Consider the following 27,628-nt stretch of genomic DNA (forward strand, 5'->3'; position numbering starts at 1 on the left):
CTGTTTTTCTCTTTACTCTGCAAAAGTAAAATCACACTCTTGTCATGAGAACAGAATATATGTCTGTGGCGGCCGGCAATGATCAAACACACCAACACCCTCCTCTCCTCAGCCTACAGTCACCATTCCAGCAGTGACTGAACTCCCATAGGTCACGAGGCCACCCGGAGCAGCCATACCACATCCCAACCCCCCTTAACCATGGCAACCACATCACATGACCATCTCCCATGACCAGCAACCACTGACAAGCTGGGCCATCTGCAAAACCTGAACACCACTGATTTCCTGTTGGCTGCAAGTGAAACCGATAGCTTTAAAAAGGCACCGTAAATAACAGCAAGTACACAAAATGTCACTACAACATATGGGTGCTTAACGATTTAAAGACTGAAAGCAATTAAACTCACAAAAAACAAAAACATTTGGTGCTGCTGACTAGTGCAAAAAAGTAAAAAAGGTGGGGGGGCAGGAAAAGCAACTTTCACCTTCTCGATCCTTAGAAAGAGATAGATAAAAAGAAACAGGAACTCGACAGGCCCCTTTCTCTCCAAAGGGCAAATTCTTCTGCTATCAGATGTTTATACCACAGCAAGAGATTGAAACTGTGCAGAAGTGGAGGAGGGGAGGTGTACATTTACAATAACTGGGGCATAGCTGTAAAAACTTCTCCCTCTCATCCACCCCCAGCGTTATTTTAACGCAGAGTTCAATTTCAGGTCTATTCTTGCCTAATCGTGCAATCTGTATCGAGGCCTTAGAGGAAACATGCCATTAGCCTTGACTTCACATAGATAAGGCAGCTGGAGAGCAGCCATGTCTAGTGGTGGATGTAAAGAAGATCTGAGACCTGCTATCAAGACTCATGCAGAAACAAAGGTCTCCTGCACAGAACGCTGAAACCAAGCATTAAGTTGTGAAACGTCTCGTGGGCTTCAGGGAATGACAGAAATACGTGTGTGCACATGCTGCTTCTACTGACAGACAAATAATGTAAAGCTGCTTTCATTTGCACGCAAGGAATGAGCAAACAGTATTGTTAAAGCAAGTTGTAACTCAAAAGACAGCCCATAATGTATACGAGGACATTTATCAAAAGTAATTTTTTAATCACTCTACACAATCTGGCATACAGATGCTGCACTGCGCTACAAATCAATATAAAATTACTCTTTTTAATATCACAATATTGATCTCAGTTAAACTCAAATGCACTGCGCAGTTTGATTGCACCTGTTGGATGTAATATTCACACTGAACTGCCCCCCTCGCACAACCCTTTACCCCGACCTCCCCGCAGTCACATGGTACAAGCAAAGCCAAAGAATACATATGATACCATTGCTTACACTGGCTAACAGGCACAGATAGCCCGGCCTGCTCCGTCCCACATACTGTAGTGGTCTGAGCCCATGTGGGACAGTGACAGGCAGACACATATGCTCAGACCTCTAAGACGCATACAAAACATACCACAACACAACAGCCATACTGTGCAGCTTGAAGACCAGCGCAGATCTGAGTCTCAGAAAGGCTGCACTGTCTTACGTTTGTTTACTCCCTTCCCCTCAAGCCATACTGCGGTCAACCAGCCGGACGGGGGGCTAGGTAATCCCTGTAGGTAAACAGAAGCAGAACGGTGGCCTGCTCAGTCATAGCCGCCTCTCCACATCACACCGCTGCACCCACACATGCTGCAGCCAGGCTGAAGCTCTAGGCTGAAACACTACTACGCCCACACAGTTAAAAGAGTCATTTCTCTGGAGCTGCATCGCCTGGCCTCGTCTAATAATGCATGTGAAGATTCTGACTAGATAGAGGTGTTTTGATCCTGTTTTGTGGTTGAAAACAACTACCGTTTACCTACTAGACAGGAATACCAAATCTCATTGGGCACCTTCCAATTATTCTTATATAAATTCCTGCTGATAGACATTGCATGGCCTCTAACAGCCTGAAAACAACCATGCTTACATTACTAGCATCATGTAAACACTGTAGCAGACCAACAGAAGTGGGTTACACATCTCTTTTTTCAATTTCTGATTCTGCATCGCAGTGGTGTCAATGTTAACCACACAAACAGATGTGTTGTTTCAGAAATAAAAAGCAAAAGCAAGGCTATGGCAGCAGAAGAAAGGTTAAGATAGATTTCTAAGGCAATGGAAAACGCCTTTCATGTGTCTACAAACACCACAAGTAACAGGGGTTGCATAAAGGTGCCCGGTAAATTTGTCAACAAACACCAACAAAGCTGTAGCATTTCCCTGCTGCAGTCCCGTTTCCTGTTAGCATGCGGGCTACCACACATCCTCAGCTAAAAGATAACACGTGTAAATCTGTGCTTTCAGGGGAAGTCAGGTCACTGTAAATAATGCAAACTAAACATTTAGTATTTGCAGTAACCCGATTACTTTTGTGTGTTCACACAAACAAAGCAATGATAAGATGCTTCGCCCAAACTGCTTCTGACAACAAAGCGGTCACTGTGGCAAAACGCTGAAACAATTAGACGTCAACAAAAAGCAAACACAGCCTGGTTTCTTTTTTAAAAAATGCAATTTGTATTAAAAGTCTTTTTTTTTTCTTTAAAACAGACAGCCCTCCCTGTTAAACGGCTGGTCTGAAATTTAACTTACAATCAGGTTAGATTTGTCAACATCATCACATTTCCTGTTAAAAACAACAAAATAAAGAGAACAAACAGAATTCCTTTGATTTTAAGTGGTCTGGAAAAGGGTAAGCGATGCGTGTTGTTCTCACACATCTAGAGGGTTCCAGTACCTGTGCGTTTCAAGATATACGGTTTGGCCAGACCAAGCAGACATTGGAAATGAACACCTTTAGACTTCAAAAAGGCCCATGTAAAACATACAGAAAACCGCCATTCCATTAACAAAATCCTATTGTAGTCATTGGTTTTTGTTTTTCAGCCTCCACCCTTACGAGATTATCCAGAAGAAGAGTTTCTACTAGTTTGTGGATTGCCATGTCGAAGGGTTCTTTTGGTAATAGGTTGGCACTAAAATCTGAACAGCTGATTTGTTTTCGGAAAGGCACTCGACACAAGCGCGATCGGGTCAGCGTCCCCATGTCACTTCAGTTAGGGACCTCTCGCACACTGATAACGACAGAAAAAATGGCCCTCGTCACGTTTACTCCACCAGCAGAAGCGTGGTGAGTTTTCTTCGGACTTTGGAAAAGAAAAAAAAATAGGATTTTGGAGTGTCGTGGAGCATTAGTTGCCCCAAATTGGGTTTAGGCAGTTGAAATCTTCACCTGCCTCAGACTGTGCAGTTATTTACCAAAATATACTCTATCTCCCTGTCTTCTTCTTATACAGAAATATCCATTTATGAGTTTCTCTAAGTGATACTGTCCATATCTTTTTTCTCCATTGGGGTTTAGTTCCAGCTGGGAGTACAGTTGGTGAGAAGGGGAAGGGTGGTCGCTGCTGGATCTGACACTGCGTTGACATCGATGTTGGACACTGATCGTGCAGCGAAGATACTCCAACCCAGCAGAATTCCTGAAGAGTGGACCTCTCCCTCTGTCTCAGTTGCTTCCCTCCTCCTCCTCCTCTCGTCCCCCCTTGCAGCATTCCTCCCTTCATTTTCCTCCAAGGCCGGGGTGAGACACGAAGAAGAGCTCAACAGTACAGACTTGCTGCAACACACTGCCACAAGAAACAGTCGTGAATGAACTTAACAGCAACTTCTGACAAAACATTAAAGGAACAGCCTTTAAAAGAAAAACAAAATGCACTAAATGTAGGCCAAACTTTAAAAAAAAAAATAAAACAAATGGAATCTCCCTGTTTACCTCATTGTAGAAAATGCCTTTTTTTTAAAGCAGCTGTGCTACAACTTTAGCGTCTAGGTGTGCAGATTCAATGCTAAGTTTGTGAACCTGATTAAGTCAGTCACAGCTTGCCCCACCAGTTCTGCAAATGACTCAGACACTTCCCCAATCTGCTTAGCAAAACAATAGACTACAAGTGTCCTACTGTAGGTTAACAGTTAACACTAATGTGGAGCTTATATGAAGAAAAAACTACAGCTTTATGGTTAAAATGAAGCCAAATCTGCATACGTGTGACATTTTACTCTACTTGATATGGGAATACGCTACTTAAGGATCATAATAATAACTTTACAGGAAGTGTATCAGGCAGAGGAATGTCAAATGTGCATTACAGGTGTGTGGTGTCTGAAACTTACCATTGCAAACTTAAAACCGAGCAAAGAAAAAAAACTTTATGATTGTCCATTTTCCTTAAAGAATAACACAAGACGAGCAGCACTGGTCGTCGCCATTTGGTGTTGAGGCATAGTTCATCTGTCGGACTATCTCTGCAAACAGTTCGTCCACCGAGCTTTTATTTTTGGCTGAAGTTTCCATGAACGGGCAGTTCCAGTCGTCCGCCAGAGCCTTGCCCTCCCCGGACGACACCTCCCTCTCCCCCTCCAGGTCCACTTTGTTTCCGACCAGGATCATCGGCACCCTCTCGTACCTCTTCACCCGGATGATCTGATCCCTCATGGGCTTGATGTCCTGGAAGCTCTGCTGGTTGACCAGGCTGTAGACCAGGATGAAGCCCTGCCCGTTTTTGATGTACAGGTCTCGCATGGAGGCGAACTGCTCGGTGCCCGCCGTGTCCAGGATCTCCAGGACGGACGGAGAGGAGTCCACCTCGATCTCCTTTCGGTAGAAATCCTCTATCGTGGGGTCGTATTTCTCTATGAAGGAGCCCGTCACGAACTGGACGGTTAATGCGGATTTTCCGACCCCGCCGGACCCGAGAACCACTACTTTGTACTCTCTCATGGTTCCCAAAACAGCTCCTGCTTCCTCTCCGCTGTGAGCCCCGTTAGCCGCCCTGCTGGCTTTTCAAACCGCTGCGCCTCCGCCGGCAGTTTTTTTCTACGGACTCTGGTCGGTGGAAACGGGGCGTGGCCGTCAACTATCGCCGCTCGGGAGGTGAATTCGGTTGTTCCGGAGGCGCGCTCAGCATTTGTTTTGTGGCATGCTGAGTTCCCGACGACAGCCCAGCCGGTTCTTGAGCGAGCTTCCCCCGTTTTCGTTCAAGTAGCCACCGTGCGTCCGTTGCGCTCTGTGGCAGCGTCAAGGCAACCGCAACGGAGCACAACCGGTTCCTGTGCGGGCTTTCAAAATAAGAGCTCTATGTCCTGTTGACTCCAGCAGTCAGTCAAGAATTAACATTGATGTATTTTTCAAATTGTCAGAACAGCAATGATCCACAAGGACAAAATAAAAATAATATAAAAAACAGAAGCAAATTGTCGTAAATAATGGTCAGTACCAATGTCATCTCTAACAGTCAGTTTTCATGTGCAATATTTTGTGATATTACTTTACTACATCAGAATTATTGCAAGTATCACTTTTATTCCATTATAGTCATACTTTGGTTTAATTATTGCTATTTTCATTAATACGTCCTGCTTATATCTTTTTGTATTATATATATTTTTAGTCGACAAGTTTTTTTTTTTAAGAAACTTAGTTCGTTTTAACAAATGTTTTTCTACTGCTATACTACACAATTGTTGCATAATGACACTAGTCATTTTCAGTTCTAGTCATAGATTGGCTGCAGTCAGCGCTGCAGTTTTAGACAATGGCAATGACAAACTCCAGCTCGGTTAAATGGAAAAGCTACCCAAGTCTTTAAAAGTAGAGGATTACTTTGAATTATTACCACTCAGCTCAGCACAATGCACAACCACCAGAAGAGAAACACACAGCTGCTGGGCAACACAGAGGCACTTTACATCTGTTTGTTCCCTCCTGCTCTCTGTGCTCAAATATTCTGCATGTCAATACAATTAAATTCCCAATAAAACTGTTTTTCTTAACACCATTTTCTGTTTCCATTGTGATATGACAAAAAAGTGATGGAAGCACAGCTCTTAAAGACTCAGTGCTAACCAAGCAGCAGTTGTACAGCACTAAAATCCTAATTTACAATCACGATGTCATCTGACAAACTCAGCACACAGAAGTTAGACAACCACAGTGCAGTGGTTTCAACTATACATCTACTAATAATTAAAACTACCATTAAGTTAAATTCAAAATGTCTTTAGTTGGTCTGTTCTTGCCATAACTATTATTATTATTCTTAAGCCGATGAGGCCAACTGTTGAATGTTGGATTGACATCAGTAAAGTAAGTTGTCAGGTATTGATTTAATGCAACTAGCCAACAACAATTTCACTTAGTTTCAAGGTTTAATAGAAACTTGGATTTATTATTTTTTACTATTTACTGCAATGACTTTAATAATGAAGCCTCTATTGTTTGTTTTTTTTAATTAATGATTAGCATATTGGAGCTGAGGAACATCTGGATCTCCAAGGTGGTGTCAACATGCACAAAGATCCGGCTGTTCAACTCTAACGTGAAGTCAGTCCTACTGCATGGAGCAGAGACATGGAGGACAATGAAGACCACCATCAGGAAAGTTCAGACGTTCATCAACAGCTGCCTGGGAAGGATCCTCCAGATACGCTGGCCCGACACCATCAGCAACGCAGACCTGTGGCAGCGTACCAAGCAGCTGCCAGCCGAGGACGAGGTCCGGTGCAGAAGATGGGGATGGACTGGGCACACCCTGAGGAAGCCAGCCAGTAACACCACAAGGCAAGCACTCAAGTGGAACCCCCAAGGGAAACGGAAGAGAGGAAGGCCAAGAAACACCTGGCGACAAGACCTTGATGCTGACAACAAGAAGATGGGAAAGACCTGGAGACAGCTGGAGAGGGCAGCCCAGGACAGAGCACTCTGGTGGACTGCTGTCGGCGGCCTATGCTCCAGGAGGAGCAACGGGCCTAACTAACTAACTATATCGGAGTTGCCTTTTTAACAATACGCTTTTGCACTTTCATATGTAAGCTGTTGTTTATATTTCATACAGTTTGTTAAAATGAAATGAATGGAAATGAAATGGAAATTTAGCTTTTTCAATGATTCAAGGATATTTATTGTCATTGCATTTCTACAACGCAACTTTGTTGGCAAAGGAAAATTATTTCTGATTCATTGTTTAATAGGTAAAATAGTCGATAGATTAATAGATTGAAAACCTTGTCGTTGGAGGCAACCATGACTACTTTAAGATAATAATTACAACGGTTTGTAGGCGAGCTATTGGACTTCCTGTCTAGTCGTGGCTGACTGCTGTGAACTTAACACGACGAGCTCTCCGCTTCCTGCCCACACTCAGCACGCAGTCTGCGTCCCACGTCACTCCAGAAATACTCTCCAGTGTTTCGTTAAAGGTGCAGTGCGGCTGTTATCGCACCGTCAGCGCGGCTGCTGGCCTCAGTCCCCACACAGAGCTGCCACACCTTAGTTTCGACATCACTGATCCTTTGGCTTACTACTGCTTGACTCACACTCTACAACTTACTGGAAAGGCCTCTCTAATGAAACTTCTCCACTCTGCTTATTGCTCAATAACTCTCAAACGCACTTATGTGTGTTTTTTTTCACTTCTTAGAGTTTCAGTGTTTCCTAAGACACTCCATAAGTCAAGCTGCATTTCCAAGAAAGTGTATGAAATCATGACAAAAAAAAGAGTACATGATGCAGATTTTCACTGCAATTTAGACAAAAATTATATAAAACTCTTTAAATGCCTCACTCTGAATTACTTCATCACATATCTGCTAATATTTAATTCCAGCAACATTTCTATCTGCTCCATTGCACCATCTTCCTCCTACCTCATGTATATAAAGTGTCACATAAAGTGAATTTATTGGTAATAACTCTACTTATATCTGTCATTAGAATCTGTACAGTTTACAGCAAACTTTGGTTGACTTTAAACACGCTCTTTTACACATGTCAACTCATTTTCCTTTATTTAACTCCATTGATCTTGTTAAGAAAAGACAGATTTGTTGTGTGTGCACAAACTTGGCCAATAAAGCTGATTCAGAGTTTGTAAACCATTTCACAGCTCAAACTGTGGGTGACACATACAATGAGATCAGACTTATGTCCACTGAGCCACATGCCTGAACCACTGAGAAGCATAAACCACTTAAAGTTTCAATCTGTCTGAGCTAAGCAAAGCTGAAATACGACATTAGTCTCTCACCTTAATGTCCCAAATCACAACCTTCGCAATCTGTTAATTGCATTACTTCAATTTGCAATGTTAATTTGAATTCAATTAATTATTCAGCATGTTGCGGTGAAGTCTACATGCAGTTGATCAGCAAACCAGAGTGACATAACAAGAAGAGTGACAAGACAGATCAGTGAAGTGACTCATCTCATTTCCTGTGAAGTGTGATCCCCACATGTGACACATTAAAAAGCTTTTGTCTCTGTCCTTTTGTTTTCCTGGTGCAACACAATATCAGCTTGATCTCGTTACTTGTACCCTTTAATCACTTTTAAAGACAACATTTGAATCAAAATCGGAGACAACAGGAAAGAGGTTGCTTTTACTTTCGGTCGAGTCTGAATCTGGAAGTTATATAAAACTATGGGATGGATTTGTGGTGCAAAATTGAATCTGAGTGAAAACAAAGGCAGTTGTTTCAACATGAACTTGTCCAAAAGGACTCAGATTTGGATTAGAAAATGACAAAAACCTGTTTAAAGTGGTTCAAATCTGATTTTAAAAAAAAATGTCCCAAAATACCCCATATCTGTCTGAAAATATTTTTGATTTGTCCAAAACGACTCAAAAATGTCCAAAGTGACAAAAATTTGTCCACAAAAGTAGTTCAAATTGATAAAAGCTTCCCCAAAATGATTCATAATTTGAGTTAGAAAATGACAAAAATCTGTCCGATATGAATTTAAAATCATTCAAACTACTCATTGTTCAGAAATGGGACAAATTCATCTAATTATTCAAAAAAAATACTTTAAAGTTGCCTAAAATGATTTAAAAAAAAAAAAAAAAACTTGTCCAAAATGACAAAAGTCATCGACATTAGTAAAAACCTGTTGAAAATTTGTTAAAATTTGTGCATAAGTGTCAAACAGATGTCTAAAACTACTAAAAATGTTCTCAAAATTTGTTCAACTTTCAGCAAATATCGATATATCTCAATTTTATTACAAAAATGACAAAAAGCGTATCACTTGTCCAAAATAACTCAGAAAATGTCTAAAGGCACATACACTTGTCAGAAATGACTCAGAGTCTGAGTACAAAATGAAAAAAATGTTAAAAAAAATTGTCCAAACATGACAAAAAATGTCAAGTTTTATAAAAACTTGTAAAAAAAAAAAAAAAAACCCAAAAGACTCATAATGTGGGTTAGAAAATGACTAAAACGTGTCTAAAAAGAGTTTAAAATCATTCAGTTGGCTCAAAATGGTTTTTAAAAATGGCACAGATGTGTCTACAATGAGTTAATAATAGTCAAGAATTAGTTGAAAGGCGTGCATGTGGTTGTCTGTCTGCTCATCATTACAGTAAAATGTTTCCAATTAATGTCTGAAGGCTCAGAGCGGAGATGATTAACCACAATCGTGACTTAATCACCTCGGCTGGGAAAGCTCTGGATGATCAATAGGAGTTTAATTCATCCACAAATCACCTCCAGCAACACAACACACACCCATGCAGTGCTGTTAGATTTGTGAATGGAAAAGTAAACCTATGAGTCAGTATGCATCACAAGCCCAAACAATATGTCATAATGTCCACACACAAACACATTAGATATTATATTAGAGGCTCTTGCCACATGGTTTGGTTTTGGGTGACAGTATGAGAAACATGTGGATGAGCTTTCAAAGTGCCCTGAAGCCAACTCCTCCCCAAATCCCATTAAGAAACAACAGAGCAAAGGCTGTGAGGACGATCAGGCTCTGCCCTGTGGGGGAGCTGCAGCTAATGTGACCTGAAGCCTTGTGATGTGGATTGTCACGTCTGTGAGAGTGACCATCCTGAATGTGAGGACCAGACCGTCCTGTCGGAGGAGACCCCAGTTTATTTTCACACTCTGCTGATAATTAGATGGACTAGGTCACTTTAACAGTTAACGGTCTGCCAAACACAGAGGTGAATTCTAAACAACAAACTATCAAGAAGCTGGATAATGGCGATGCGTGGTCTTTCTCACTGTTGCCATGGTGGTACGGCTTCTGGCTTGATGTAGTGGAACAAAGAAACAGCAATTTGTTGGCAGATATTTGACATTGAATACAAGGCTCAATGTTAGTAAAGGGAAAAAAAGGCTCCAGGAAGTATTGAAATGAAAAGAAACACACAATGAAGTATAAGACTTGCAATGGAAAAATTCCAAGTTGTATCTTATCAAATGCATACCTATGATTAACTGCACACCCTGTGTGATTCATTTATTTAAACTTAAATACTCAGCTCCCTTGTTTTCCTCAACCTAATTGTCTTTAACAAAGCACTAATGTTAAAATGCCAAAAAATGATTTTAAATAAAAGGTGTATTGGTCACCAGCAACCAAGATTTGCAGTAATATACTTTAAAAAAAATAAATAACCATATGCTGGCTGAAAATTTAAACAGTAATATTGTAATCACTGTCATCTTTACTTTGCAGTGCTTTCTCACTGTTAGAATGCTTAAACTCAGACACAATGAAACAGAAATATGTCTGTTTTGTGAGTAACCTGATGGCACTTCAGTTAATTTGCTTTAGAGCAGCATTTTACTTTGATATTTGAGAGTTTTGATAACAACACCTCTACAAGTGTACACATACTTGAGGCTACTAGTGAGGAAGAATCGGTTTTTTATGCCATTCTTGACTCAGTTCATTCAAAAGCAGAAACAGAACAATGATACAGCAATCCAGCTGTTTCCTATAGTACGCATGAACGAGTGACCTGAGAGGCAAATAGAAGTGTTAAAAAAGGTGCTAAGAGTTCAGAGCTAAGCACATTGAAAGAGTTACTGGTCACTCTTGATCACTGATCCCTTGCAAAGTGTCTTGTGAAACCCAAACAGGGACTTTAATGACTATTTAGCAAATTTCAGATCATAATTTTGGAAAATATCTTCTTTTTAAAAAATTTTTTTTGGCCTTTATTATAGTGCACAGGGGAGAGAGACAGGAGATGTAGGGAGAAGAGTGGGGGAAAGACAGCAGCAAATGGCCATGGATCGGACTCAAACCCATGACTGAAGCTGCATCAGGGACTACAGCCCTGTTTATGGGTCACCCTCTCAATCTGTTGAGCTACAGGGGCACCAAAGGTATCTTTTTTTAAGGCTAATTTTGACTGCTGATTCTTGACATTAGCTTAGGCTTACTTTAAAACTGGGGCTCCTGCTCTCTCTCTCCTACAGTTTACTGACAGCGTGAAGAAGAATAATCTCAGATGGATAGGCTGTTTCATTAGAAAAATTATCTAAGTGTTCTATTAAAATCTGAACCCATCTGTTAAATCTGTGTTAAGCAATTTTTGACCAGTTCAGGGTAGTGGAAATAAGATGTAAACACAACATTGATATTGTTGATGATGTATAGCATATTATAGAGTATGTTTGTATTATAACCTACAAAAGTCATGTAAATAATCACTTGTCAAAAAAAACTAAGTCATGTGCCTTGTCAGTCCAGTCTTCAGTCCCTTTTAGTTGTTTTTGGTCTCCACCAGCTCCTAAGAATTTATTTATTTGTTTATTTATTGTCTGGTTGATATTTAGTGACAGATACGTACAGTTGGTTTTTAAGAGCTTTTTTGCTTGTCCAGAAGCAACTCTGAGAGCAAGGAGACTGAAATAAACATTAAAAATGCAGGCCAAAAATGTCCACATTAAATCCATTGTTGATTGAAGCATCTGTAACAGCAGTGCACGTCTAAGGTGTACAATTCTTTGAATGTGTTTCTTGACATCTAAGCAATAAAGTCAAGTAAAAAACAAACAGATGACTCAAACATTCCAGTATTAGATACTGTTCTCCTTAACAAAAACAACCTCACATAGGACTGAAGTGAAACTGAAACTTCCACGTACTGTTTCAGAAATAAGAAAAGTCCACTGAAATTGAGAACTATGTTGATAAGAAAAAAAAGTCCAGCTTTTAAACAGAGCCTTTCTCAACAGTTTGTCTTGTCACTTGCTTCATGTGTTGAGAAAACTAGCTTTTAGAAACAGCATTTAAAATCAACCTTTATGCAATACTTATGTTTTTACTGGCCCAGTGTTTGTAGGCTAAAGGTCAAGGCCTGACAGAAGTCCACAAATGAATCCAAGGGCCATGGTGAGTTCATACAAGTCTGGAAAAGCAGTGGACGGACGCAAACAAACACTGAAAAAGTTGTTAGACTGAAGATATTACAACAAGAAAGTTGTAAAATGACTTCAGAACTGAGCACTGGTGTGTTATGGATATGCACCAAGTACCTGCAGTACTATGCTTGTAGTTTTCTTTCATGGGGGCTGCAGTTTTTTAAAATCACAAAAGCTTCAGTTTCCTATAACAAGTATCGTAGTGGGTTGTGGGAAGAAAATCTCAGTGTAACGTTGCCACGTTTTTCACTGAGGTGAAAGAAATGCTGACAGAGAAACAGCCTTGATTTACTCCGGCTAGTGGAGCAGTAATGCAGCCTGGACAGAACTTCTACTCTCTATGTTTGCTGTGCAAGCAGTTCATTACAACCCATAGTTACTTTAGTTAAACAACCTCTAGCAGAGTGTGTGAGACAGCTCAGCAGATGACATATCTTTACTTTCAAGTGACAAAACCCTCTTGTGTCTGTGTTAATTATGGAGGGAACCATGAGGTGAGTGAGGTAACTGTTATGGAGCCACATAACAGTCATTGTTAAGAGAAGGTGGGATGTGGGAAATGGTAAAAAATGCTACTGAAAACACCGAGAACTACTCGCTTGTTTGCAATGCTGAGACTTTCCTCATCCACAGATCTTAGCTTTTCCTGTAAATGCTCCTTATAACTTCTACCAAGAGGCCTGGGCTCATTGCCCCTCACCTCATACCACTTTCATCTCATATCATCCACGGCACGCTCTAATTGAAGTAGCCTGAAATAGCCAGAGGACTGCCCTCATGCGATCCATTCAGGAGGAGGTGAACATCTACAACAACACAATAAGATGTACACCGACAGGTCTTTAATACTCACTTGTGGTCCTGTGAGAGTGACAGCAGACTAATTAAAAAATGTGAGATCATTGAGCTAATTAATGACAGAGAAGTCTCCTCTAACGTATTCGTCCCACTGAGACCTTTCAAACAAGTTTCAGGCTGTAATTTCAGAGAGGAAAGACTCAGGGAAAAATGTTATTACTGGGTTCTGATGTGGCGTTTATACCCTCCTGACCTTGAATTAATGAGTTTATTTTCATAGTTAGTTTTTTCCTGCTCATCCTCTGTGGCAACCTGTGTGTGTTTTGATTTATGAATTTGGATGGTGGCCATTCATCATCTGAGCAGCATCAGAACACAGGCTGCAATGCTTTCCACAGCCATTTTGTGATTAAACTTCACAGATACTCCATAAAGCCTGCATAAAAAATTGAAAAAGGAGACAGTTATCTTAACTTTAGGTTAAACACACATACTTCTCTGTTTCTGTTGTTGAAACCGTTTTGGAAAAGATGTTTTAGCAGAGAGCACAGTGCCGAACTGTAGAGAAACGTGTTTAACCGGTTTCAAATGCTGTTCATTGCAACCAATGACTAAAGGTTGTAAAATGTTGTTAAAAGTCAGAGCTTCCTTTTATTTGTTCCTCTTTAAAAGCCTGATGAATGCCTGAACTGCGCAGCATATTGTGTTTACAGATTCCATCAGTGAAAAATAACAAAGGTACGTTCTTCACCTTGGAAATACCAGGTTGACAAAATATTCTTAAGCCAAATGTTTTGTTTGGCATCCAGCAAACACAGGTGCTCTCATAGTGAATCGGCTTGATACCAAATGTATGAGAACAACTTAGAAACAAGATGTTGAAACTCATCACGTATTTCAGAAGGCTGCTGAAGAAAATCAGTCTGCATGTGTTGTGTTTTTGGAGACTTTTAACTATCTGTTCCAGTTAACTATTAACCATTAACCTGGTTTCCTGCAAGAGACTGTCATGTGCTCTTTATCAATAACTGCTGCGGAGATTGCCGTTCTACTCCTCCCAGGAAACAGATTGTTCTAATATTAGAGTTTTACAACAGCTAGTTCATAAAACGAATTCCAGAAAGTTCAACACTGACCCCAAACACTGGTAACGTCATTAGAGAATGACATACTGTATGTTTCTATGTGTGAAAACTTTTTTCCACATAAGCTATTTCCCAAGTTGCTGTATTAACAGTAGTTTATGCCTTTTCCATATTCTGTCATCAAATGTGCAAGCCCAGTTTTTAAGGGTTATTACTTCAGCACAGTTTTAGGTCAAAGTGCAACCAGAAACAAAAACTATTTACCGTCTATTTTGTCATTGCTGTTATTTCTACAGATCCAAAATTAAGGTCTGTGGGATCCCAAATAAGAAAGCAAAGTCAATGTTAATAAACTCGGGTGTTAAAGTATTTCTATAATCATTGATTAAACCCACCTCCATGCATTAAAATTCCACATTTAGAAGGGTTTTTGTCACCACAGTAATCCTTTCATGCCTCAACATGTCTTAGATGTAACTCTAACATATTGCTTCCTTTAGAAGGTGTTGCACCTCTTTACTTTTTGCTGCAGCCCAAGCACATCAGCTCACCTGCAAACTCTGCTCAGACACTGTAAAACTGCCCAGTGGCAGGTTGTAGTATTGGAGTAATTCAGCCATACGTTAGAACTAAAAAAACAACAAAAAAAAACATGCTGAAGAAGAATAATGATGCACAAAACACCATCATCCTGCAAGTGGACAAAATAGTTTTTGGGGTTTGTTACATAGAAATCCCAGTCTTTCTGAAACAGGGTTTTTGAGACCATCACCAGTCTCTGCAGTTTCAAGGTGGAAGTACTCAGTCATGGTGTTGACTGCCGTGCTTATTTTGCTCATGATGCTTCTGCAAAAAAAACAAAAAAAAAAAAAAACGCATTACATTTACTGGAGGGGCTCTGACCAGCAACACCTACTTGGCTGTTATTGTACAAAAAATAATTCACACAATTATAAATATGAATTGTATTTGTCTGGACCTCGATGATTATTCAAGATCACAACAGGCCAGGCTCTGAGAAGCTCTCTCTCTGTTTTCCATGTTATGTGATTATGTTGTGACCAGCGTCAAGCACAAAGGCTTCACAACCCATTATAATTCATTGGCTGAGGAATCCGTGTTATCTGCCCGGCTGTGTGAAGGACAGATACTTCTATAAATTTATGCTTTATGTTTTTGTTCTGAACACGAGCCCGGTTCAGCTGCCCTTTCAGTGTCCTTTCAACTGAAATATTAATTGTGTATTTCTCTTCTTTATTATTCATTGGTACTCCTTTATTTTTTAATAAATTACAAAGACAAACTCTGTTGCACCGTCACTGTTTTGCTGCAGCCTATCTAGATTTCCACAATAGCCTTCATCAGCAGACAGAGTTTTACCAAAGTCCATCCATCCATCCCTTATCTATACACCGCTTAAGCATTAGGGTCGCAGGGGGTTGGAGTCTATCCCAGCTGACTTAGGGCGAAGGTAGGAGACACCTGGACAGGTCACCAGTCTATCACAGCGCTACACATAGAGACAAACAATCACTCTCACATTCACACCTACAGACAATTTAGAATCACCAATTAACCTCAGCATGTTTCTGGACTGTGGGAGGAAGCCAGAGAACCCAGAGAAAACTCATGCATGCACAGGGAGACCATGCAAACTCCACTCAGAAAGATCCCAGGCCCAGGCCTGGATGCGAACCGGAGATCTTAAAGCTGTGAGGTGACAGTGCTAACCACCCCCGAGCCCAGAGCAAAGTCTATTTATGCTGAATTTTTAACATAATTTTTGGTGGTATTTTTTCAGGTAATCAAAGAAAAATGGGATAAATTAAAGTGTCTGACATAGACCTTGAGCCAGATTCAAACAAAGGATGCTACAACAAAAACCATACAGTCTTTGCAGATGTCAGGTTGTTTTTTCAAGCTGTATCATTGTGTTTTTTGCACCTACAGTCCTTAAAATTATTTACCTTTATTGCTTGCATGTGTCCATGCATGTAAGTAAAAATGACAAACTGGACTTGAACTGAACTCTATTAAACTGAAGGATCAATTGGGCATCTCTTCTCTGCAGTGCGGTATTTTTCCCAGTGGAGGGCAGCAGACCTACATTTAACCTACAGTCTACAGTTCAGATGCCGTTCACAGCTCAGGTGAACAATAAGCTCCACACTACGGTGTGAGAGCTGTGAAATGAGCATCGTTTGTGTCATTTCATACATGAAGAATAGAATCATCTGGAAAATGTATATGAATTCACTAAAGAAATACGCATTAACATGTGATTTTAGTTAGACTTTTGTTATTTTTTCAAGAGTTAAATATATTCCTCAGCTTCACAATTCTGAAAGACACACATATATGGTGCTCAACTGCACCCAAAACATGGTTTACTGTTGACAGCTTCCTGGATGAGAAATCTGCATTGTTCAGAAAGAATGAGGACAAAAGGCTGTTGTGTTGTTGTTAAATGCCATTATCTTCAGCAACAAAGCCAGAACAGTCTGGAGGAAAACTGATTGAGTCATTGACACTGTGAATACAACTTTTCAAGCAAACTGATCACAAAATGAATCAGAAATCAGAGAGCAAGAGAATACGTAATGTAAGACAAGACAGACAACAGATAGAAGTTGTAAATAGAAATAAACGGGTTGACGGAGAGAGAGCAGACACAGGGTCTTTCATCTAGCCCACAAAGCCAGGCTTTCATGTGTGGAATTTTGCCATCATTAATAATACATACTGCTCCATCCAGTCCAGTTGGCTGCCGGGGGTTAAAGTTTAGAGTTGAGAGTCACAGTAACCTCATCATCACAGAGAAGAGTCTGACATTCTCATTTCCTCACTGAAGCCAAAGGGGGGAAGTTCATAATAATGAGAAACGCTGTAAGCAAGTGTGTTCGTTTCATGGTTTGGAGCTTGAAGGTTGCCTCTGGAGGCTGCAGCAGTTTTGTAAAGTCCTCAGGCAGATGTGAATATTCTTGTCATAACCAGATGTCATTCTGGGGAATGTGAAGTCTATGGTTCATTGTTGTGGCCAAAGAGAAACGACTGAATCCCAGCAGCAATGTAATTACTGCTGCTGCTAACACAATGGGAGCAATTCATCTATTAAAATAAGAGATGTGTCTTTGTGTATGTGTGTGTACTCTGTCTCTAACCTACTCCACGCTCACACACACACACACACAATCAAACTATGAATTGAAATTGGAAAGATTCTGAGGTTCACTGTGGATGCAGACAAGACTTTGAATAAACACAAAAGAAGTGACTTACTTATCACCTTCTATAGTTCTGCCTACTGCCAATGCATCCCTGCTGGAATGACATTCAAGACGTCCACAATAATGAGAAAATATTTGTGTGCTGAAGGATGTCTGCACTTCTAGATTGCTTGCTTTGCCCGTTCCTTTTCCAATGGAAAGATGTCACAGGATATGTTTAAATCTCTTCTTTTTCCTCCTCTTTCTTTTAGTTTAAATTAATTATTTGATATTTTGGGAAGTATTCTTATTTGTCTTCTTGCTGAGAATCAATACCACATTCATGTCTGTGCCACCAAATGCAGCTATGCAGTCAGGAGATGGTTAAGAGGGGAAAACAGGTGCCAAATATAAGCTCAAAAGCTCACTACTTAACACATTTGTTTGTCTTGTTCAAAAACCAAAGTGTGAAATGACACGCTTCGGTGTAGCAGGGGTTTATGTTCCATTCTGTTCCTTGGCCTGGTGCAGCGACTCCCTGCAGGTATGCCATCACTGGGAGGTTGCCATGCAACAAGCTATTGCCCCCGTTTCCAGTCTTTAAACTAAGCTAAGCTAAATAGCTCAACTTGACTCAAGCATAACCATAGGACAAAGTCTTCATCAGCGCATGTACAGTTTGCACAGTTGTCCTGGAAGTGAATCTGTTGACAGAAATTTGTCCAGTTTTAGGACTTCTCAGCATTTCAGCTTAAAAGTTATACATGATTGGTTATGTCTTCATCATGGAAATTCAAGTTTAGAAGCTTTTTTCCAAGACTTTATCATTTCACATAACCTTCATCATGACTGTGTGAAAATAGCACAAGTGAGCAGTGCCACCTAAATAATGAATAAAAAGGTGCCACCTCACATCTTGCTGCAATAATTCTTTATAATATCTGTTCATTACGTTGACATTTTGCACTTCACTAACAGTGAAGACACAACACAGGCATCTCACCAACAGAAATGTTCGTGGTCTGATACTCCTGCATGAATAATACTTTGCAATATTCATATTAGTGACCATAAATACAGCACTAATTATCAAGCCTAACTGTGTTTCCTGTGTTCAGCACTGGCATAACTGATCAAATCACTTCTGTAAGTTTGCAGTTGTTTGACACTGGGGTTTCCATTTGACAACATTACCAGTAGATACCCTGGTAATTGCAGTTCTACTCCAGTAAAATGAGTGTAACAGTCATCCACAATGCCATCACCCTGAAACTTAAATCACTAACTGGAATTTGGCCATCATTAGTTTTATTATGTTCATCCTACTGTGGCATGTCATAATGCCTTCAGCGGAAAGAGCAACGGAAAGGGAAGCACATGCACCGACTATACGGGAAGCACAGAACAAGTGATCGTAAAGATAAGTGAGCAATCAAGACTAGTTTTCTCATTCAGACCACAGTGTCCCAAGGAACTGTGAATGAATCAGTTTTGATTCTCTCCAGTGGTCAGAGACACATAGTGGATACTATGTATGTGCATGACCTTAAACTCACTCACTGCTAATAAAACCTCCAGCCTGTGTGACTCACAGTTCAGCCACACACTGCTGTCCACACCTGGATCAATATTCTTCTGATCAGGGAGTGCAGGAGGGGTGAGATCAGCAAGCTGAAGCAACAAGTACTCAAACAAAAGTTCTAGGTCACGACTGGCGAATGAACCTAGCCGATGACCACTCAGTCATGATCGCAGCCACTTGGCTAAGTTTAGCAGGGAATCCAGGACAAGTGTATCGTCTTACGCACACACACAAGCATACATGCACACCGAACAGACCAGGGGGAACCACAACCAGAGAAAACAAAAGTTTGCATACACTGAGCCACCGGTAAAAAGCCATTTACCAGCAGCAATTTGATTCAGTTTTCTGTTAACTGTCACTTGAAGCCTTTAAGGTCAGCAACAGTAGTTTCGTATCTATATTCCTCTTTAATGATGTGCAGCTCTCTTTTAAAGCACAGCACTTCCACTTCATTTTCACTACATCCCCATTTCACTTCCCTCCCTGAAACTGTGCACTGAGTGAGACACAACCTTGCTCAGGAATCTGCTTTTTATCCAGACAGACAATTCCCCCCTAGATAAAGTATTAAAAGGACACCTGCGCAAGGTAAGTGTGTACATGCATGTGTGTGTGTATGTGGCTAAGCGCATGCATCTGTGTGTGCGTTGCCATTTTTCACCTCGCCTAACCCAGACCATTAATCATTCGCAGACATTCGGTAGCCACTGCACTCTCACACTGGCACAACTCACAGCTCTACGCAGACATCCATGAAGGCACACACACAAACACCCGCACTGAACTGCCAGGATTAATAGGGTGAGGCAGCCAAGCAGCACAGGATAATAGAATCTAAACAACAAGGCTGTAGGGGAGGAGAAAAGAGGAAAAGGAGAAATAGGAAGGGGAGGCTTCTGGAGAGGAGACGACTAATCACTGGAGGACGTCAGGGAAAGGGGAGGACAGTTTAGAGGCGGATAGGAGAGGTCACAGGTGAAACTGGCAACGCAAATGCAGCTGTTGCATATAATAAAGCAGATATATAATTGCCATTTTGTGCATTTCTTTCATTAACTATTGCAGATGGGTGTGTGTGCTGGCGTTGGTGCAGCATTTGTAGAGGGCAAATCGTTTTGTCAGCTATTTTCTTGCATTCAACAGCTGATTGTCTCTGCTAATGGATAATGGAGGAGAGTGTGCATATGCATTTGTGTGTGGCCTTGTTAATAATCATGAATGCATTTGAGTGGCGTAGAACTGTATGTTTCATATTGGGAAAAGAAGAAAGAAAATCCAAAGAGACTCCATGTAAAAGGATTCATTTGCTTTATTTTGTAGCACACACTGTTTACTTGCTAATTTTATTTCTGCACCAGAAAGCTTATCTTGCTTTGGATTTAATGGGATCGAAAAGACGTTCCCTTGGTACATTTCACACTATATAAACACACCTAAGCCGTTGCAGGAGTAATAAGAGGAGAACACCTGAGAGTCACCTGCTAAGCATGGAATGTGTATCTGTCTAATGATCTAGCAAAACACAAGATTCATACAGGAGCCCAGGATCCTGATAATGCAAACGCTGTCTGTTGCAGATCATTAGCACACACACATGCCAGAATAGGAAGCACAACACATGAGGTGACCGGGTACAAGAATACACAAGAATGTGAAGTGTGCGCATGCATGTGGATCCACAGCAAACATACAGGACATACAGTAGAAAGAAGAAAGGGAGGGACGAATTAATGCAAGCACAAAATTAAAAAGGAAGTGATTAACTTTGAAGTAGCTGAATCAAAAATACAAAGGCAAAGTTAAATGCCAATTAGTGCCATGTGTCAGCTTCAGAGGAGATCTGCTATCACTGCTTTTTTATAGGAATTTTCAAAGCTGCCCTTCTTAATTAGATTTCAAGGCAATTTTTTTTTAGCCCTTCATATTATGAAGCTTTATCAATTTTGTAATGTTTAAAATAAGTGCATTAGTGTTGGCAACATTCTGACTGTTCACCAGCAGTTGTCTCCTGCAGGATGCTACAATGCATTCAGCTTCACTCCAGATACAAAAACACTCTGCTGTGCAGAAAGCAATGCACGATTTTTGGGTTTATTTATCGAGTTTTTAATGAAGAGAGATGCTCAAAACAACCTACCATGATCTGCAAACACCAGGAAATTTCTCCTTATTGCTTAGTGTCATCAAAAGTGCAGCAGACTGCAGCTGTGGATTCTGACCTTCTGCTCGGCACGTAGCTGTAATGACAAATAATGACACGGAATTTAAACCACATCCTGCACAAATATGTGTGGACAATGTTATTGAAGAAAACTCATTTGCATTACATTCCTCATGCAGGACTAAATGGGAACGTTGCTTGCTGTGTTTGCCTGTTATCCAAATTGCGATACTTGCAAAAGATTTGGAGATAAAGGATTTCAAAATGTTTAGACTGGCTTGCGGCTACATAATAAACAGAACTATTTTGTGTTTTATTGGCTTTTATGTGAAGATGGATTCTGATGTCATTTTGTTCTTTTTTTCTACTCTTCAGTCAGGGAGCAAATATGCAGTTTAAATTATAAACAGTGCTTAAAATGTGCTCAGAGTTATTTATGTGTTCATCCAGCTTACTGTGGGCTGCTGTTGTAATAAATCTGAAATTTAAGTTAAGATAATCGTTTATTACTCCCCATGTCAGGGGAAATTTTCCATGTTACAGCAGCAATATACAGTAAAGAATCTGAAATTTAAGTTACCAACATTAAAACATGTTTTGAATACATTTTTACAAAGCATGATTTGATGGTTTGATGCAAACAATTTCAAAATAAATACTTTTTGGGAGAATATAAAGCACAGGTCATATATAGATTCACATACAGAAAAACAACAGAGGTCTGAAAGACACCTGATTTTTCTTGGTGATGAGCAAAAGATGCCTGAAGTTGGTGCTGCACATGGGAAATCTGGAGCTGTAGGATCATTATTTTGAAATTTCTGACTAAAACCTTGGTCATAAAGGCCCTATTTTCTCCATCAGCCTCTTGTGACATTTAAGTGGATGTTATACGAACACACAGCTTTTTGCCAAACTTGGAAAATTTCTTGGTTATTTTACATGACTGCTTTGGTTGTTATGGGGCGTGGATTTTTGGGAACCGTAAGTGAGAATTCACAGAGTGGTAGACAGGTGGGTGTAATCAGATTTCTTTATTTTTTTTTTAGAATAACCAATAATTAGCCACTATGGCCAGAAACTCACTAACGTTGGGATGGTGGGAAGGAAGGCAGGCTCCGGAGGCTTGGCAGTCCAGGGGGGCACACGCTGGCGCTGACGGCATGAGTGGCTGCTGGCGTTTGGGGGAGACTCCGAGTCTCTGAGCGGGGCAGAGCTGGTCGGTGCAGTCTGGGGGAGGCACGTCCTCTTTCTGGAGGCCATGTGCTCAGGCAACTCAGGCGGGGTCCAGGACCTCTATGTGGAGGTCTCTCTGGTAATGCAGGCAGCTCTGTAAACCAGACCAGCAAAAGGCTCAGAGACACTCAATGTCCAGCCAGTGTCCTGAACAAACAGTATAATCCCACACTGCATGCTCTGTGGCACTTCCTTTCAAACCAATGATTGGTGATCAGCCCCAGGTGTGCGTTGCCACAGCTGCTCTCCCTCTGCGCTGATTACCAGCCAAGCAGAGGGAGAGAGGCAGAAGCCGGTGAGCCAACCACAGGAAGTGTTGGTCAAACGCTGTCCATGATCCCCCCCCACCCCACCCAAGCTCTACTAACTAGTTTGAAATAGTTGGAGTTGAGCTGAAAAACAAACAGGTTTCAGTAATTTGCACCAGAGCTCGCAGGAGTCATTACAACACCGGGACTGCTGAATAAACTCAAGCAGTTCCATGAACACAATTCAAGACAGACCTAAACAAATCTGAATCTACGAGGCAGGCTGTGGAAAAAAGGTCCGTGAAGTCGTCTTAATCCTTCACATAAACAGAAGCTCTTGTCTCCGCCACCACACATGCAGCTCAGGACCTGCATGACAGGAAACCAGAAGCGCTGAGGAGGAGTGGACCTGTGAAAGCGAAAGACGACCCTTCTCTGTACTTGTTGATGGCATATAAGGTTATGTTTGTTCGATATCTCCATTATTCACCTGCTGTATATATAGTTATGCATACACAGGGCCTGCTGTGAAAGCCCTTTCCTTTCATACATGCAAGCTCATTGCCGTTCTCGGTAACGCACACGCTGACACAAAGTGAATGTGGAGAAGTGGATGTAATCTGCTGGTACATAAACTTTGGTCGTGAGAGATTTATCATCTCCCCTGCAGCAGGGCAGCGAGCAGACTGACAGGTTGCCAGCTAATAAAAGCATCAGACTCTCGGTGGAGTACATAGCTCATCACCCTTTACAGTGGTTTCACAGCTTACAGAAAAGCTGCAGGCAGAGAGAAGCTGGTTTCATACTTTTTCAGAGATATCTTCTTTTAGTTTGGTCATCTTTGTAGTGTGACCACCCCCAGTCAGGCCCTTGGTAGTAATTCCATTCTAAATTAATTTTAGGTGAATCTTGCTTTATGATTTCTTGAAACTCTTAACTATTTTCTATTTGGCATCACAGATAGCCCTCAGATTTTTATATTTAACTGCAATATCTGTGTTGCCATAAATACTGTCTACCTTTTAATAAAAGAGTACGAGACAAGGCAATAGCTAGACGAAATGCCCTGAAGGCCAAAGCTGCAGAATGTGCATGAACCCATGCAAGTGATTGATCCAAACTATTAAACCTTTTATCTTTCACTCATCCTTTATTAATGTCCATATATTCTGTATATGCACAGTACTGATGCTACCATTAGTCAAGCCAATCTGTGTTCATGTCCTCTTCTATTTTTACGTCATCTGTACTATTTTTGTGGTTATTTTTTTCACTTTCTTCTGAAGTTTTTAGATGCCTACAGCACATTTGGTATCGCCTCGGTTCTCAGCTTCTTGTTCTCACTCCTTTCTTATCTTATCGCCTCCCTATTTTCCCAAGCAGCAGGAGCCCTTTTATTTAACCTCAGTCCATTTCAGAAGTATGCTTCCTATCTCATAACTCTTATCAGACAGTCCAGCTCGTCTCTGCTCCGTCTGACAGCGCTCTCATCACCGAGCCCTGCCAGGCAGCTTCCAAAACTGCATCTTGCGATATCCGTTAAAAGGGAGTCAGTTTTCCTTCTAGTGTAATGTATATGAAGTAAAAAAGCGACTTAAAAGTCTAGCCAAGCCGAAGCAGTTTTAGGCTTTCAGACATTTTCCTTTCAGTCAAGCTTAAACTGTTTGACGGGATCATTTTGATCCCAATGCACAAAAAAATCAAAGGCGCAGGTTTGTGGGTGTCAACCAGAAAGTCGATCGTTCAAGCTGATCGATGGTGATGCCAAGAAGCAGCAGAAAATCAACAAGAAGCCAGACGAGAATGGCAGCAGAGATATTGATCATGAAAACCTTATGACAGCCAAAATATGACCGTCTCCGTCTGTGTCACACACCCTCTCGCACTAGTTCTTCCAGTCCCATTTAATCCTTGCAGATCTCATATGGAACACCAGTCTACTATTATTGTGACTGGCGGCGGTCCAAGTCATGAGCAAGGCTTTACAGTAACCTATGGAGTTCAGAGTTATGACAGTTCCCATTCAGCATTGTGCCTACTCCATCTGCAGTGCAGCAGAACAGGGAGAGCTGTTTTCTACTTGTCCATACTCGTGTTAGATGAAGAATCCAAACATGTACGTCTGACAGCATGATGAAGTCACTTCATGGGATCAAAGTAGGGCAACACCAGAGCCAACGGGCAGTATATTGCCTGAAAAAAACTCATCACAGTTTCATTTCAAATAACTTTTAATGTTGAAAGCAAACACCCCAAAGGGGTGGATACCTCGGATAACCTGTCATTCATTCTGCAGGGCTGCATCTGTTGAGGACAGCGACTCTATTGATGTAGACGCATGAAGGTAACGGTACAGATGGTTGCTACGGATGAAGATGGATGGTTACTATTAATTTTTTTTTTTTTTAAATGAAAAACCTTCTCAAGAACCACTTCTATTCACTTGCTTAATACATAGTATGTTTTGCTTTTTTGTCGCAATATTGTCATTTCATTGCTGTTTTGTAAGTTTCGTTTTTGTCATTTTTAAGATTCTCCCTGTTTGATATCTTGTTGCCAAATAAAGGAATGACCCTATCTAAATTTGATGCTGCATGAAAGACATTTCTTACATGTATATGTAGTGGCCATTGAAGAAAGTAGTATTTGGATGTTTTAGCAAAAGTACCAATATCTTACTGTAAAAATACTTGCATTTAAAATGTATTGCAAAGGTGCTATGCTATGCTTTCCAATGCTACACTATACTATGCTATACTATACTATAAAGTACATCAATATTACCAGCTAAGCACATTTAAAGTATAGAATTAAAACGTATTACTATGCAGGACAAGTTTTCTTCATTCAGTGGTCTGTATTATATATCATACTATGGGATTTTCATTACTGATGCATTCATATTTCAGCAGCAGTTTACTGATTCTGCTGCATCTGATGGAGCTAAATTTATTGTTTTCTGCTGGATGGTTTAATTCGTTGTGAAAGAATGCATTTCCTATTACATGATCAATAAGTAAGTAACTGTAGCATCCAAATAAATGTAGTGGACCATAAACATGAGGCAGCATATAATTGAATTTCACAGAAAAGTACAAGAAGTTCAGAATTATACTTGGGTTTGTTACCTGAGTAAATGAAGTTTGTTAAGGTGTCAAATGCATATCATTTTAAGAATGTGACTCATCTGGTTCCTTCAGCTGATGGTTGTCTGGTGACAAAAAGGGGTAAAATGGTATGAGAAGATATCTAATTGTATGATATTTAACACTTAGAGGCATAATGTACTGTGCTAAGTGATATGGGTCTAGTTTTCTGAACACAGCATACATACGGACATGCTAAATCAAGTTAAGATTACTTTGAAATTCGTGCTAACAGACGCACGACAAACAAGAAAACAAATTTGCCTCTGGGCTTGGGAAGACAAGAAAGGCAGGTTTGAGTTTAAACTCATTCCTTGATTATTGCTTATCAGTTTGTGTAGTTTTTTCTTTTTATTTCAGGCTCAGAAGCGGTAATGTGACAGCTTAGCCTCTGTTAGCTCTTTCATCACACCTGCCTTATTGTGTAATTGCTGTGATTAACTTTTACTCTTGCATGTGCAGCTTTACTGGCTGGAGCAGCATTTTGTTGCACAGTGACTGTTGGTGGGCAAGTTGATTAATTGCCCTGCAGAGTCTTATCTGTGATGTGTGACTCCATAAATACACACATACACGGGCAGACTTGGTTGCATCTGGGCATGCAGCAACAGCCTCAGTCCTTTCACGAGCATTTTGTCTGTCAGTGAGGTGTGAACTTTCCTTACCTGACCTGCAGTGTTTGGTCCTGGTTTTGGAGTGTGGGCCCTCCTTTCACAAGCAGGCTGCCGGCGTGGGCTGTAGGTGTGGTTAATAGGAAAATATTCGGTGTTTTGTTGTTTTAAAAAAGCTCACGATAGTGTCCCAAATATGCCAGCGCAGTCTTACATTACCATATAAGTGCAATAGCTGCTGCTGTTTGGTGGTAGATTGAAGTATGATAGAAGCAAGTAAACACATGCTAATATCAAATCACAACACTGCTGCGAGTGTTCTAACCAAGAGCCGCTGAGCAAAATATTTTTGTAACATGTTTACTTAGCTGTTGCACTTGGAAAACACACAACTGGTTGTGTGACTTTGCTTGAAAAACTGTATCACGTTGTGTACAAACAGACGCCATCACCCCTCTGACTGGCTCTTGAAGATTTCCAAATAGTAGTAGGAAGTTTACTATTTTTCCAGAAGTGCAATTTATTATGTCACTATTACACAGTAAAGCATCATAATATTTCAAGTTATTGCATGATTCACTGGGACATAGTATGGGAAGTTTTGAAAAACGTGAGCTCAGATTTCCTCATGTGGTTAGCTGCACTGTCACATTGTGTCGATGGATCCGTTCGAATTTGGTAGTTAACCACATTGCTGCGGCGGTCTGGTGATTATTTGCATCACGAGTTACTCACCAAGGACCACACGCTGATATTTTGATTACATTTGGTTTTTGTGTGGTTAGCGGCAGCTTTTAGCTTGAGCAGACGGTGCCCCAGTCATGGATATGGATGCTGGGAGAAGCTTCCGCTGTAAACCTCCAAGCACAAAGCTCAGTGACTGTGATCACCCAACCTGCCCCCATCTGCTAAAGGGTCCCGAGGAAAAAACATCACACAGAAACTTTGTTCTCCACAACTGCCACTACACTTCACTCTCTAGTCTTGTTTTACTAAAGTCTTTTTCCCAGCAATTAATCAAACAGCATTACCAGTTGATGTGGTGAAATGCAGTGAAGAAAAGTTTTTTTTTAATCTAATTCCACTTTCAGAATAAAGAGTGGAGGATGTAAGAGAAAAGAGGTGAAAGGTGGTAGAAAAGGGAGGGAGGAGAAACTGGCAAGCATCCAAAGCTTGAGCAAGTCAAGATTTGACACTGAGGCTCCAAAGAACTGATGTTGGCTTGAGGTTTGGCGCAGGCTGAATCCAACCTTCCTTTCATCTAATCACATGCACAC

The 27,628-nt window shown here is 40.8% G+C and overlaps 1 protein-coding gene and 1 long non-coding RNA gene across 2 annotated transcripts in view; both read right to left on the reverse strand.

Moving 5' to 3' along the window:
• Positions 1-2,540: 2,540 nt before the first annotated feature.
• LOC111575854 (ras-related protein Rap-2b) lies at positions 2,541-5,081 on the reverse strand. Its single transcript, XM_023281228.3, has 2 exons — positions 4,221-5,081; positions 2,541-3,676 (listed from the first exon to the last, which is right to left on the reverse strand). Exon 1 carries the CDS (start codon positions 4,825-4,827, stop codon positions 4,276-4,278), a length of 552 nt encoding a protein of 183 aa, XP_023136996.1. The 5' UTR covers positions 4,828-5,081; the 3' UTR covers positions 2,541-3,676; positions 4,221-4,275.
• Positions 5,082-13,142: 8,061 nt separating this feature from the next.
• The window catches only part of LOC111575858 (uncharacterized), a 29,617-nt gene continuing 15,131 nt past the window's right edge, over positions 13,143-27,628 (reverse strand). Inside the window, exons 3-5 of the long non-coding RNA XR_002746775.3 lie at positions 22,201-22,440; positions 21,087-21,186; positions 13,143-15,004 (exon numbers count right to left, since the gene is read on the reverse strand). This is a non-coding gene — a long non-coding RNA (uncharacterized LOC111575858). The remainder of the gene's footprint in view (positions 15,005-21,086; positions 21,187-22,200; positions 22,441-27,628) is intronic.

The sequence above is a fragment of the Amphiprion ocellaris genome, chromosome 7, assembly GCF_022539595.1.
Source record: "Amphiprion ocellaris isolate individual 3 ecotype Okinawa chromosome 7, ASM2253959v1, whole genome shotgun sequence".
Taxonomy (NCBI): Eukaryota; Metazoa; Chordata; class Actinopteri; family Pomacentridae; genus Amphiprion; species Amphiprion ocellaris.

Coding starts and splice junctions, on each gene's coding strand:
- LOC111575854 (XM_023281228.3), bottom strand. CDS start 4,827: ATGAGAGAGTACAAAGTAGTGGTTCTCGGGTCCGGCGGGGTCGGAAAA.